The 12,071-nt window shown below is 39.7% G+C and overlaps 1 protein-coding gene across 3 annotated transcripts in view; it reads left to right on the top strand.

Moving 5' to 3' along the window:
- ERICH1 (glutamate rich 1) overlaps positions 1-12,071 on the top strand; it is a 109,503-nt gene that overhangs the window by 43,853 nt on the left and 53,579 nt on the right. For 2 of the 3 annotated variants that reach the window (XM_073336183.1, XM_073336184.1), the window contains one exon: positions 2,468-2,599. The exons of the other annotated variant lie outside the window; for it this stretch is intronic. In XM_073336183.1, coding sequence (XP_073192284.1) covers positions 2,468-2,599 — 132 coding nt within the window. The remainder of the gene's footprint in view (positions 1-2,467; positions 2,600-12,071) is intronic. 3 annotated transcript variants of the gene reach the window in all.

Raw genomic sequence — 12,071 nt, 5'->3', positions numbered from 1 at the left:
AGAATTCCTTGATAGCCTAGCTTTGTCTCACCAGGGGTTAGGTTGACTTAACTATGTCATTCAGGAGTATGGATTTTTCACACCCTGAGGGACATAGCCAGGGTCGACCTAACTTTTAGTGTAGACCAGATCTAAAATACTGTGCATGTTAAAAGATCTATATACCTGTGCCCTAGACCAGTGTTTCCCAAACTTGGGACGCTGCTTGTGCAGGGAAAGCCCCTGCTGGGCCCGGCCAGTTTGGTTACCTGCCGCATCTGCAGGTTCAGCCGATCGCAGCTTCCACTGGCCGGGGTTCGCTGTGCCCGGCCAATGGAGGCTGCTGGAAGCGGCAACCAGTACGTCCCTCGGCCTGCACCGCTTCCTGCAACCCCCATTGGTCGGGCACAGCTAACTGCGGCCAGTGGGAGCTGCAATCGGCCGAACCTGCGGATGCAGCAGGTAAACAAACTGTCTGGGCCTGCCAGGAGCTTTCCCTGAAGTTTGGTAAACACTGCCCTAGACTTTTGATTGAGGAGTACAAATTTAAACACAACTCAAGTAAGCATATGGTAATTTTTTTCAAAGTATTTAAAATTACCCATTGAATTAATCACTTGTCTACCTTGTCACAGAAATTATTGCTGTCCTGCAGAGAATTTGGTGATACATCTTCACAAAAAAGCATATTTTGCGTAAACACCTTTTCCTAGAAACGTTTGAGATTCCTGCAGCATTGGTGCTGCAGTTTACTTTAAATCAATATGAGGCAGTAGCTGTCATCACAATTAACTCAATGGAATTTCTTCAACCATTAGACATGTTTCTCTCTCTTCTTGCATATCTATCCAAACTATAAATGCTGAAATCTTATCATTACATAGTGGCACTCTGGAGTCAAAAGATTTAAATTGAAAATGACCTTGCAAATTGTGTTTAATGTTTTGAGTAAACCATTTTTTGTAGGAATCAAATCCAAAGTATCCAATAATATTGCACTGAAAAATTAGCAAACGTTGATATTGTTTAATAGCGTAAACACATTTATGGACATTCAGATGTCCTTGTCTTTTAATTCTAGCACTGATTAACACTTCATCATTAATCAACACTGGTGGAGAAAAATCAGCCCCAGGTACTGGCCATTCAAGGTTTTGGCATCAGCGTAATGAAATGAATTTATTGAAGAATAGTTTTAAAATTTAATTTTGGTGGCTGTTTTTTCCACGTTGTCAGTGTCTGCATTTCAGGGTCATATAGACTGATCCTTCTCTTACCCCTAAGGGCACAAATCACCCCAAAAGGACAGAGAAGTAGAGCCATGGTTCTGCCCTTCACAGTTTGCAGAGATAGCTGGCTACAGAGAGAACACATTGTATCATTCAGAAGCCTCATTGTATCATTCAGAAGCCTTCCCAAGCCTCCTGGACCTCGGGGAAGGATAGTCCACCCTCTGTACAATTCCTCCTGTAGTCACTCCAAATTTGGCATTTGGACAAATGCCATAGTCTAGCCCTTGGTGTGTTGAAATGGAATGGCTTCCTCCAATTGAAGCTCAGGGAAGTTGTATGGTTACTGACCCACATCTGTGTGGTTATTTTTCAATGGCTATCTAGTGGTTATATCTCTTGGCTCAACTTGCTCGGATCTCATCTTCCTATGCCAGAACAAATATGCCTCAGCTTCTCACTCTCACCCATTTCCAAGTCCCTTTAGTCCTCTGCTCTTCTGAGCTGCTGAACAAAGCTAGCCTTTCCATTCTCTAAAATGACTACTTTAAGAGGTGCTGCCAACATCACCACAATGAATCTTTCCTCTAAAAGATATGTAAATGGTGAACAGTGACTTGCTGGGCACTCTCCTCTCTCAGAACTCTGCACAGAGCTGAGCCACATCCAGACTGCCACTGTGAACGAAACTATTCAGACCTGGCCAGGTGGTGCTTTTCAGATTCTCTATGAACCTTTCAGAGCCACAGCAAAAGCCGCATCTGAGAAGTCTCTCCAAACAGGGGCAGTAGAACCCCACTTCTTCTTATTGCTTCATTATGGTCTCTGCTGATGGGAAAGAATTTATTACTCCCCATCCATTTTTTAATAAACACTTAATAGAAAAAGTGTTCATTTCATTCAAAGGAGAAGGAAATAAGGCAGTTTAAAAAATATATAACTTAAATGGCTCATTTTGGGGGACACTTCTTCCAAAGCTTAGAAGAAGGAAAGCTCTGAAAATAGGGACAACAAATTTCAGAATAACTTCAGGATCCTCCTTAATTGTTCTGTAGCAACCACAGAATTTAACCTCCATAGTTTGTTTATTCCAGTTGTTTACAAAATAATTTAATAATTCTCCTTGTTTGAAATGCTCTGTCTTTTTGATCGGTTTTCCTAGATGTCCTATTGCCATTGTGTCCATGCACAGGTGAAAAACTTGTATGAGCAAATCTATGCAAAAATCAATAGACAGACACTTTGTTTCTGCCTTACAGGTGGAGAAAATGAAATCCTTCTTCCAAGGTTATACACAGTAAGTCTCCCTCCGGATAGCTACGTCCCAGGTAATCCAAGAACAGATAGTCCCACAAATGCTGAACACTCAGAGAGTAGTGGTGATGCAGCAGGTAAGGAATTGCTCTAAATGACAGTTTCTATAATACATTTTCTTTAAGAAAGATATGTTAACAACACAATTATCAAGTAAAACCTAACTGGAGCACCCAGGTATTTAACTCTTGCTGCCAGTGGGTGTCGCTGTTTTGCAACAAAAAGAAGTGCCTTTTCTTAAGATATGTGTCCACATGGGCTGACTTTCTATTTTAGAATTAAAGGGCCATATTCTGCACTTGGTAACATCTTTGCAATGCCACAGATGTTAATGAAGTTGCAGAGATGTAACTAAGGGTAGAATTTGACTAGCTCCTTCTTTTGTAGCTCAGGTGCCACATATGAAGAAAGAGCTCAGGTTAGCTGTGCAGTGAAGATGTACTCTAAGGGTTAATTCCTGCTGGAGTTCTCCACATGTACACAGCAACCAAGCAATGGCTGAAGCTCACCCAGTTGCTGATACTCAAATGGACAAGGGAGATAAACTTCAAAAGAATTAGTATCTCCCCCAGTATGGAATCAGGACTCTGGCTGACCTGTGGAGGTGCAGTGTGTGAAAATCCCAGCTTCTAACCTCATGGGATCTACAAGCAGGAGTCTGGAAACAAAGAACTTGAAAGCAATTTAAAAGAGCAGCCTGGGGAAATGGGATGGGGGGAAGGAGAGAGAGACACTGGGGAGAGAGAAGCAGACTGTATCTTTGACTTAGTCTACAGGATGAAATTCAATAAGGACAAATGCAAAGTACTTCATTTAGGAAGGAACAATCAGTTGTACACATGCAAAATGGGAAATGGCTGTCTAGGAAGGAGTACTGCAGAAAAGGGTCTTGGGGTCATAGTGGACCACAAGCTAAATATGAGTCAACAGTGTAACACTGTTGCAAAAAAAGCAAACGTCATTCTGGGATGTATTAGCAGGAGTGTTGTAAGCAAGACATGAGAAGTAATTCTTCCGCTCTACTCCATGCTGATTAGGCCTCCACTGGAATATTGTGACCAGTTCTGGGCGCCACATTTCAGGAAAATGTGGACAAATTGGAGAAAGACCAGAGAAGAGCAACAAAAATGATTAAACATCTAGAAAACATGACCTATAAGGGAAGATTGAAAAAATTGGGTTTGTTTAGTCTGGAAAAGAGAAGACAGAGAGGGGACATAACAGTTTTCAAACACATAAAAGGTTGTTACAGGGAGGAGGGAGAAGAATTGTTGTTCTTAAGGCGAGGATAGGACAAGAAGCAATGGAGGTTTAGGTTGGACGTGAGGAAAAACTTCCTAACTATGCCAGTGCTTAAGAACCCTGACAAATTGCCTAGGGAGGTTGTGGAATCTCCATCATTGGAGATTTTAAAGAGCAGGTCAGACAAACACCTGTCAGGGATGGTCTAGATGATGATTAGTCCTGCCATGAGTACAGAGGACTGGACTAGATGACCTCTCAAGGTCCCTTCCAGTCCTATGATTCTGTCATTCAAAAGTCAGGCCAACACAGCTTCATTGGTCAGTGATGTGAAAAAGCACACCCTGACAGACATAACTATGCCAGCCTAACCCCAAGTGTGGACACAGTTAAGTCCGCAGAAGAATGTGTCCGTCAACTAGCTAATTAGTTGGAGGAGGTGTAGGCTGTGGGGAGGAGTTCAAAGAAAGTTCTTCTGTTGGTGTAGGTTGCATTTACACACTTGGGCGCTATGCTGGCACAGCTAGGCTAATGTAGCTATGCTAGTATAGTCTCTGTAGTGCAGACACAGCCGTGTTCCCTAGGAGGAGGAGGAGGGTACCAAGCGTAAGTCAGGCCTGCCTAAATCTTGAGGGAAATGCTAATCTTCAGTGTTTGTTGTTTTAACCCTTTTTTTCTTTGATTGGTATGTTCCTAGAGGTAAGTATGTAATACTTTGTGTTGAACAAGCTTTTCTCTGCTACTACATTTTCATGCTGTTCTCAGTCCGGGAGGGAAGTCTGTAGCACGGCCAAAACACCTGCAGAGTAACCTGCATGTAATGTGGAGACCTAAGAGATGCTGTAATGTGGAGACCTAAGCTCAGAATAGAGCGAATCATGGGATTTCCCTACAGAGACAGAAGGGCAAGCATGAGCTTGTCACTTGAAAGAGGTGCCCTCAGAGAGAAGGAACGAGGGGTCAAACACATACATTACCCTGGAAATGTGACATCACAAAAAAAAAAAAAAGTTTAAGGTGATTTTTCTCCGTATAAAGACTGTGGACAGTACAGAAGTATTTCTCATTAAAATCCATTTGTAAAAACAAAATATACGCTAGCAAGCTTATTTTATTAAAATTCTGTTAGGATTTAAAAATAAAAACCAATTTTGCTAAGCCATTTCTCTTCTTCTAATTGCCTTTTAAGGTGGCTGATCTTCCCTTGTAGGAAGCTATTTGAGAACCAAATTTAAATTGTGCACTTTTTTCTTTGTGTTAAATCAGACTTATATTCTGAATAAAAAGCTTATTAATTTGTTTTTTAAGATTTTATTTTAATAACACAATCATCATATGACAGGTTACTGGGTTTCTACTTTGCAGTGCATATAGTTAAAATTTCTTGTCCTAAGTTTCAAGGCCTCGATGAAAAATTTCTTCTGACCCCTTTAACTTGGTCTCCTTTCACATCCCTTATACAGACAGGTGTACACACATGCCCCTTTTCCACATTTCACAAACATGAGTGAATTAGGAATCCCCATGCTTGTGTGGCACTATCATTTTATAAGTGGAGAAAATGAGGCACTTAAATGACTTGAGAGTAAAACATGGGATGATAAAGATCGTCTACTGATTAGAGCACAGGCCTGTGAGTCATCTCAATGCCCTATGCTTTAACTATCAAACCATCTTCATTATGATACCAGTCCTGGACTACTGTGGTTATGTTCCTCATCTGCTGTTTAAATATTTAAAAGTCTAATTGAAGAAATATTTGTGCATATTGGATACCAATATATTTTATAATAATGAAGTGTAAAACGTACAATGGTATTATAGCTCCACCTTTAAAGATAGTACAAACATTGCATTCCAGTTTTTGCAATGACTGCTTTACTGAGTTATGCCTCTCGCTTCTTAAGCATCCTTTCATTCTTTTTATTTTAAGTGAATAAATGTGTATATCTAATACATCTGTTTCACTTTGCCAGTTCTGAGCTCACTTTTGTGGTTTAAACTTACTTTTTCCAGTACTCCAAAATTTTTATTACAAACATAGTTTCTCAACCTCTTTTGGCAAGGAGTGTTCGCACAGAACCACTCATTGACTATTCTGACCATTGGAAGGCAATTTCTGATTTAGCTAATGCCTCCGTCAGATGTTCAGAAGGAGTCAATTTAGAGACTAATCACTTGTACAATAGTTGATAAATGCAATTGTAACAGATTAATACTAATCCGACAAAGATTTACGCATATGCCTAATTTTATGCACATGTGTAGTCCTGTTTGAAATGAAAGCATATAAACATCACCAGTAACATTAAATCCATGCATAAATCTTTGTGGGATTGAGGCTAAAATCTCAAAGAAGACTCCGACAGTATAGCAGGAACAGTTTAAATAATTGCACGGTGGGGATTTTTCCCTCGGCTTTTTTTAACTAGGTGTAGTTACAGGCTGTAAAAAATATGAAATACGTAAAACAAAATTTCTTAAGCGAAAGTAACAGCATCCTGTGATGTGATCCTTAGGGCAGACACAAAGCTATCCCATATCACTCTCTTAATGCTCTCTTGCTAGCAGAGTCTCAAAGCTCTTAACACATTACAACATATTGCCTAATGACATTTTACTGATGCTAATTGTTTTCCATTTCTAACTTCCTGGCTCAGGAAAGTTTGTTTCTTTCTTGATCTGTCTGAAAATATAGAATAAACTATAATAAATAAATAAATATAAATAATAATAGATATATAATATAAATTATAATAAATTTATATTATAATGATATGATTATAATACAATAGAATGATAAATAATATAAATTATATTATAAACTATAAACATAAATAATATAGATGTATAATATAAAATAATAAATAATAAAATATAGATTAGAATAAATATCTTGGACCTGATTCTGGTCTCAGTTATATCCCAGTAGTGACTCTTGAAGTGTAAAATTAGTGTGACAGTGATCAGAACTGGGCCCCAGGTGAAGGTTCACTATTGGGTGTTAACACTCCTATTAATGGATGGCTGATTCTTCATATCAGTGGCTATAATGTTGCTTTGTAAACATATCTGTTGATGTTATAGCTAGATAATTCTTTTGTTATAATATACTGGTGGTGCCCCTACTAACGGCAACATAACACAACTTCTGAAATTAAGACAATTACATATGCAGAAAAGATTTTCTCTGTTGCAGCAAGCCCTTAAGAATAATTTACCCAGGCCAGACTCTGTCTATCTCCACCATCCAGATCAAAGCAGTTCAAATTGAGGAAACAATTCCCTTTTGGCTTAATTCCCATTTTATTTCCTACTTCATCATTTTCCGTTGTGCCGATTGTTTTATTTGGAATTTATGCCAGTAGTAAACAAGACTTCATAGCGGGTGTCACAGTTTAGGGCAACTGTATTTCCCCTCTGTGATCCAGCAAGTTCATCCACTTTAGACTCCCGGCTCCCCAGTTTTCACCTCTACTGAGCAGATACACATGTCTCTCTCCCTCTTGACCAGGATATTTCTAGGTTGCAGAGTTTCCTGTTTACTCTGTGAATTTCTCATCAAGAAAGCTTGCTTCAGCAGGCCTGCTTTGCCTTCATTCCTCAGAGGCAATATACAGTATGACTGCCCAGAGTTAAGTTTCCATACAGCTCTTTCTAAGCAAGCACATCTATTCTTAAGATGAAAGCATTACAGAGAAAAAGTATTGAAAACAATAAAAGAACCTACACACATGTTAATAAGTTTACGAAAAATCAGCCCAGCTCCAGCAAAGCCTCTGGCAGGTGAACAACTCTTCAACCTTCCTTTCCCCTCTCTCCACTCCCCTGGGATTTTTTTCCTGTGGCTACAAGTTCATAACCACCTTGGCTCAGAACAATCCTCGCCATGAATCTGAGTCACTGCTTTAAACAGTTTGGGTCTTTGATCTGTCCTCCTGTAACAGGTGATTAGCAGACAAAAGGTTCACAGCTCCAGAAGGAACCTCTGGGCAAAGCTTCAAAAGGCTGAGTTCTTGTGTAACCAAAGGGTTTACATTTGCATTCACCTCCCTCTGGAAATTTCCTGGGAAACCAGCTTAACTTTAAAAGTTCACATTGTTTCAAGTGGTCCCTTTTGAAGCTCATAATATTTCTGCTCGTGGGGGAATTCTGTGCCACTGCACAATACAGAATTTGTGCAGAAATTCTTGTTCTGTGCAGAATTTCCTCCCCATCCCCAGAAATGGGCTGCAGAGCTGCTGGCCACCACAAGGGGCCGCTGGACCTAGGGTGACCAGATAGCAAGTGTAAAAAATCGGGACCAGGGTGAGGGATAATAGATGCCTATATAAGAAAAGGCCCCCAAAATCGGGACTGTCCCTATAAAATTGGGACATCTGGTCACCTTAGCTGGATCTGGCAGCGCCCAGCTTGCAAATAGACACTTTTCTGGTAGAGGAGGAGGGAGCTGGAGGATTCTGGGCAGCTGCACATCCTGGCATGCCCTGAAGGAAGGAGGCAGTGTGCAGGAAACTCTACACAAGCCTGGGACCCAGCATCAGGCTGTTTTTCCCTCTGGATCCCTGGGGTCTGGAAAGGTAGGGAGTGTGAGTGTCTGAGCTGGGCGAGGGCGGGGGGGAGTGTCCTACATCTGGCCCCCCGTCTGGGCTCTGGATTGAAGGGGACAGAAAAACAGGAACTGGGTTGTCATAGCAGTTTCTTTAACTTCTCCTGGGGGAATATTTTTTGTGTCTGTATTGTTACAGACGTAGTTGCTTACAGATATTTTGAAATAAATTACCAAAATAATTGAAACTGGAGTGATTGTGTAGTTTTATTTTGACAAATAAAATATGCAGAATTTTGCAGAATTTTAAAATATTGTGTGCAGAAATTGTTTTGGCACAGAACTCCCCCAGGAGTTCCAGAGTTTAGCTTAATCAGATCTCCTCCTTAGAGATGCTACATAAAATCCCACAATAATACGTAAACATTTTAATTGTTAATACTGTGAACTCATAAGATACTTTAACTTTATTGAATTAATTCAATAAGGTTTGTCCAGGATATAGCAATTTCGAAATTGCCATATCTGTCACAGAGGGTTCATGCCACTAATCCCCTCTTTGGTTACGTCATTGTGCCCAAGTTCCTCCTTCAGTATTCCTTTCAGGAGTTGCAAAAAGTGTTGAGATGTTACTGTGAGCTGCAGTTACCCAGACAGGAAAAATTGGGTTGGAAAGCCATAGAAGCTTTTCTCAAAATCCCGGACAATCTACACAAAATTCCAGACCTTGACTACACAAAGTTCTGTTTGAATTCTTAGCCTGTTCAGGTGTGTTTAGGAGTGTATGAAAATAAATACAATCCCATGTGCACAGAGGAATATGTGCCCTCACACGTGCGTCTGTGTGTATGCATGATTCTTTGAAAATGTGTATTTATATGCTTGCTTTATAGCTCCTAGAATCATAAAATGTGATCATTTAAAGTGAAACACAGGATGCTGTGGGCATGTATCAAAATAATTATAGTGACACTCTTTCTTGAATAATATCTGTAAAATGTTCTCATTCATATCCTTTTACTGTGATCCTAGTGTATGGAGTGCTGCCATCAGTTTAGGCATTAAATCTAATTTAGTTCCTTTAGAAGTGCAACAATAGTATAATGACAAGAGATTAATTGTATTTGGGTACAATATCAATGGTAATTGGATTGTAGAGTTTTCTAGGTTTATTCTGCTGCAAGGTCAGACAGGAACTAGCTAATGTATTCCTGCAGGTCAATTTGCCTTCTGAGATATTGCCTCCTGAATTGATGGGTCCTGCTGCTAATCCCACTTTCATTCATCTCGATTTATTTGGCCTGTATAGTTTTTTATTGCCTGATCCAGTGTTCACTGAAGCTTATGGAATGCCATTGATTTTAAAGAGGGAAGATACAACCTCATCAGGCATAAAAAATAGGAGCAGGGATAGCCCTAGAAAAGACATTTTACTACACAAAATTCAGTCATGGTAAAATGGAATATCAAGCCTCTAGGTTGAGAATTTAAACACAACCTGTTTTGTTTTATAAATTGAAATAGTTACATATTAAAATGAAAAAGAGTTTCAGCTTTGGAATGTAGCAGGGTCAGCCCTAAGACCCTGAAAATCTCTATATCCATTATTCCTCTTCCTCTTTTCTGTGATAGTTGCCTTGTGGTTGATCTGACTAGAAGATGAGAATTCTGATTTATGACTGTCTTGTCCAGGCTTGAGTCTGGGGAAGAAAAAGAACAATAAAGTATATCTAGGTGAATATCCATCACTCTGTTTGTTCGAGTGCTTCAAGCTCTTTTCCCTATCATGAAGGATAAATAATATACGTTGCTACTGTATTTAACCTTAGTTTAATTACATATACATCATTGTGACTGCATAAGTTATTTTAAGGTATTTTTGAGGTAAAAGAGGCTTGGGTTGCATCTTGATGCTTCATCTCTGATGCTTGAGACTTGTTTTGTACAGTTCCAATACATATAACAGGATTGTTTGAAGATGACTGGGCTCTGCGGTTGGGTTCCTTCTATAAAAGATCTTGTGGGGGAGGAAGGAGGGTTGTTTTGTATTTCCGTACATGTGCTCTTCAAAAGCTGTATTTTCTTTCAAGAGAAACTTGTGACATAGACTCAACACATATTCTTAAGATTAGGATCTGAGGGTTGGATGCACAAAATAAGTTAAGCTTTGTGACACTGAGAGTCATACCACCTGGCTTCTAGGCTCCTAGAAAATCACTAATTCACAAAGCCTGATTTAGGTGCCTAGGCTCCTATACAATGAAAGGGGATAGATAGGAACCTTAGATTGTGATTCACAAAAACCAATATGCTAGCAAGGGAGCTATCTAAGCTAGCAAGTGGGAGATGCCAATGATATGGATGTGTGATAAGACCCACCACTCTCTCAGACAGAGGCAACTATTGCTGCTAGCAATTCATAGATGGGGAGGAGGTTGACTTCCCTCATCACTTGTAGCCTGGTGGTTAGAGTACTCATTGGGATGTGGAATACCCCTGGATTTAAGTCCCCCTTCCCTATGAGGGGGCGAAAGGATTTGAACCCGGGGTATTCCACATCCCAGGTGAGTACCCTAGCCTCCCAGCTAAAAGTTATGAGGGAGCTCCTTTTTCTCAGCTGTCTTCTGAGATCTCACCTTAGGGCCCCAATCCAGTAGGCAGCCTCTGAGCACAATGTAGACAGCCAAAAGCCTGTCTACCCTGGTTCATTAATTTCTGTAGGGCTTACGTGAGAGGTAGGCAACCAGATGCCTAGAGAGAGGCAGCAACGTGCATGCTCAGAGTCAGAAACATTGGCGCCTAAGGAACCTTTTTACTACAAAAAGGTTTTGGGGCCAAGTGAGTTTAAACACCTTCAGGGCTTGGCTGAAGTTTTGTGTATCACAGTGGTCCCAAAAGTGGGACGAAGGCACCTAAAACAGGGACTTCGTTTTGAGCATATATTGAAATATTGGAATTGGGCCATAGTGATCTAAAACCTGATCAGTCATGTTTGATGCATTATAGAGTTCTAAATAGAAGAGAGGTAGGGAAAAATGCAGAGAAGTTCTTACTTTCTCTTACAAATATTTCTCTGTATTCACTGTGATATTACATATTTTTAAACTCACGTAGCTAACTTTCTTTTAGCGGTAGACTTGAAGCTTTCTAACAAGGGCATTAACACAAACTTCAGTGTTGAAGCTATAGATAAGCTATCATCCATCAAATTCTGGTAGCTAGGTCAATATCTTCCTAGCTTCAAGCTCTTTAATTTTGATCTCTGACTCTGCCAATTTTTTTTCCATCTTATCTCTTTACTTAAATGTACTTCTTCAGGATAAGCCCCTTGTGATGCACCATCTTGTTTACAAGGGCATTCTGAATGAAAGCAAAGCAATGAGAAGTTGCATTATCATGTATTCACTTACTCTGACTTACTACACAGCATTAGCTGAACTTTTTTTATAAAGCTAATGAACTGGAGTTGATCTGCAAACCTTTTATTTCTTCTTTCAAGGTAAGTTAAACAATAATGCTATGCCATGCAATAAAATGTTAACTGTTTTTGTTTAATTTAACTCCTTTTCCTCAAAAAGATAAATCCTTAAAAGGAGCAGTTGCTCCAATATGTTCAGTAATGCTCTCCATGAGAGCCTTTCATAAGCAATGATAGTGTATAACATATAATGTAACTTTATCATGCTTGATGTAAAGCACAGGGATCTACTCTCTCTGTGAAGTGCATTAATATTATGTTTATTTTTTATGTAGTGCCC

Source organism: Lepidochelys kempii, chromosome 3, assembly GCF_965140265.1.
Source record: "Lepidochelys kempii isolate rLepKem1 chromosome 3, rLepKem1.hap2, whole genome shotgun sequence".
NCBI lineage: Eukaryota > Metazoa > Chordata > Testudines > Cheloniidae > Lepidochelys > Lepidochelys kempii.
Note: the sequence above shows the minus strand (reverse complement) of the source record. Positions and strands in the feature narration are given on the sequence as shown.